At 54.6% G+C, this 1,279-nt stretch overlaps 1 protein-coding gene across 1 annotated transcript in view; it reads left to right on the top strand.

Moving 5' to 3' along the window:
- The first annotated feature begins 397 nt into the window (after nt 1–397).
- Nucleotides 398–1,279, top strand: part of TMEM145 (transmembrane protein 145) — a 70,626-nt gene continuing 69,744 nt past the window's right edge. The window contains exon 1 of the mRNA XM_075327121.1: nt 398–776. Coding sequence (XP_075183236.1) covers nt 678–776 — 99 coding nt within the window. The 5' untranslated portion in view covers nt 398–677. The remainder of the gene's footprint in view (nt 777–1,279) is intronic.

Genomic DNA, 1,279 nt, shown 5'->3' with positions numbered 1-1,279 from the left:
CCCCCTCTCCTCAGTGTCCCTCGCTCCTCAGTGTCCCCCTATCCTCAGTGTCCCCCTCACCTCAGTGTCCCCCGCTCTCCAGTGTCTCCCTCTCCTCAGTGTCCCTCGCTCCCCAGTGTCCCCCTCTCCTCAGTGTCCCTCGCTCCTCAGTGTCCCCCTCACCTCAGTGTCCCTCGCTCTCCAGTGTCCCCCTCTCCTCAGTGTCCCTCGCTCCCCAGTGTCCCCCTCTCCTCAGTGTCCCTCGCTCCCTCTCCTCAGTGTCCCTCGCCCCCCAGTGTCCCCCTCTCCTCAGTGTCCCCCTCTCCTCAGTGTCCCCCTCTCCTCAGTGTCCCTCGCTCCCCAGTGTCCCCCTCTCCTCAGTATCTCCGCTCCCCTGCACTCTCTCCCCGCACACAGGACCCGCGCTGTACACGGAGCCCCCCCTATCCCGTGTCTCCGCAGTGCTCGCCCCCGTGTCCTGTGCCTGCGCTCTGCTCCGTTCTCCCGGTGCCGCCTCTCTTCCCGGTGACACAGGCGGGGGTGCCTGCAGTCCGGCTCCACAGCAGCAGTGACCGGATCCGTTGCCGTCTCCCCGCGGCGTCTGCACTGGAGGATTCTGCATCTCGCCCTCGTCCTTATCCCGCCTGGTGCTGCGGTGTCCCGGCTCCCAGCCCCCGCTCCCCCGACCCCGGCCGGTAATGGGGCCCCCGGCGGGCCCCGGGCTGCTCCTGCTCCTCCTCGGATCCCTGCGGTTCTGTGCGGCCAAATATGTGCGGGGAAACCTGAGCACCAAGGAGGTAAGAACCGGGGCCAGAAATATCGGTACAGATGTATCCGTGTATGTGCGGGAGACAGCAAGAGCCCGACACCTGCATCTGTATCTATCTATCTATCTATCTATCTATCTATCTATATATCTATCCCTCTATCTATCTATCTATCTATCTATCTATCCCTCTATCTATCTATCTATCTATCTATCTATCTATCTATCTATATATCTATCCCTCTATCTATCTATCTATCTACTATCTATCTATCTATCTACTATCTATCTATCTCTCTATCTATCTCTCTATCCCTCTATCTATCCCTCTATCTATCCTATCTACTATCTATCTACTATCTATCTATTATCTATCTATCTATCTATCTATCTATCCATCTATCTATCTATCTACTATCTATCTATCTATCTACTATCTATCTATCTACTATCTATCTACTATCTATCCCTCTATCTATCTATCTATCCTATCTACTATCTATCTATCCCTCTATCTATCCCTCTATCTATCTA

This window comes from Anomaloglossus baeobatrachus, chromosome 11 (genome assembly GCF_048569485.1).
Source record: "Anomaloglossus baeobatrachus isolate aAnoBae1 chromosome 11, aAnoBae1.hap1, whole genome shotgun sequence".
Lineage (NCBI taxonomy): Eukaryota > Metazoa > Chordata > Amphibia > Anura > Aromobatidae > Anomaloglossus > Anomaloglossus baeobatrachus.
Note: the sequence above shows the minus strand (reverse complement) of the source record. Positions and strands in the feature narration are given on the sequence as shown.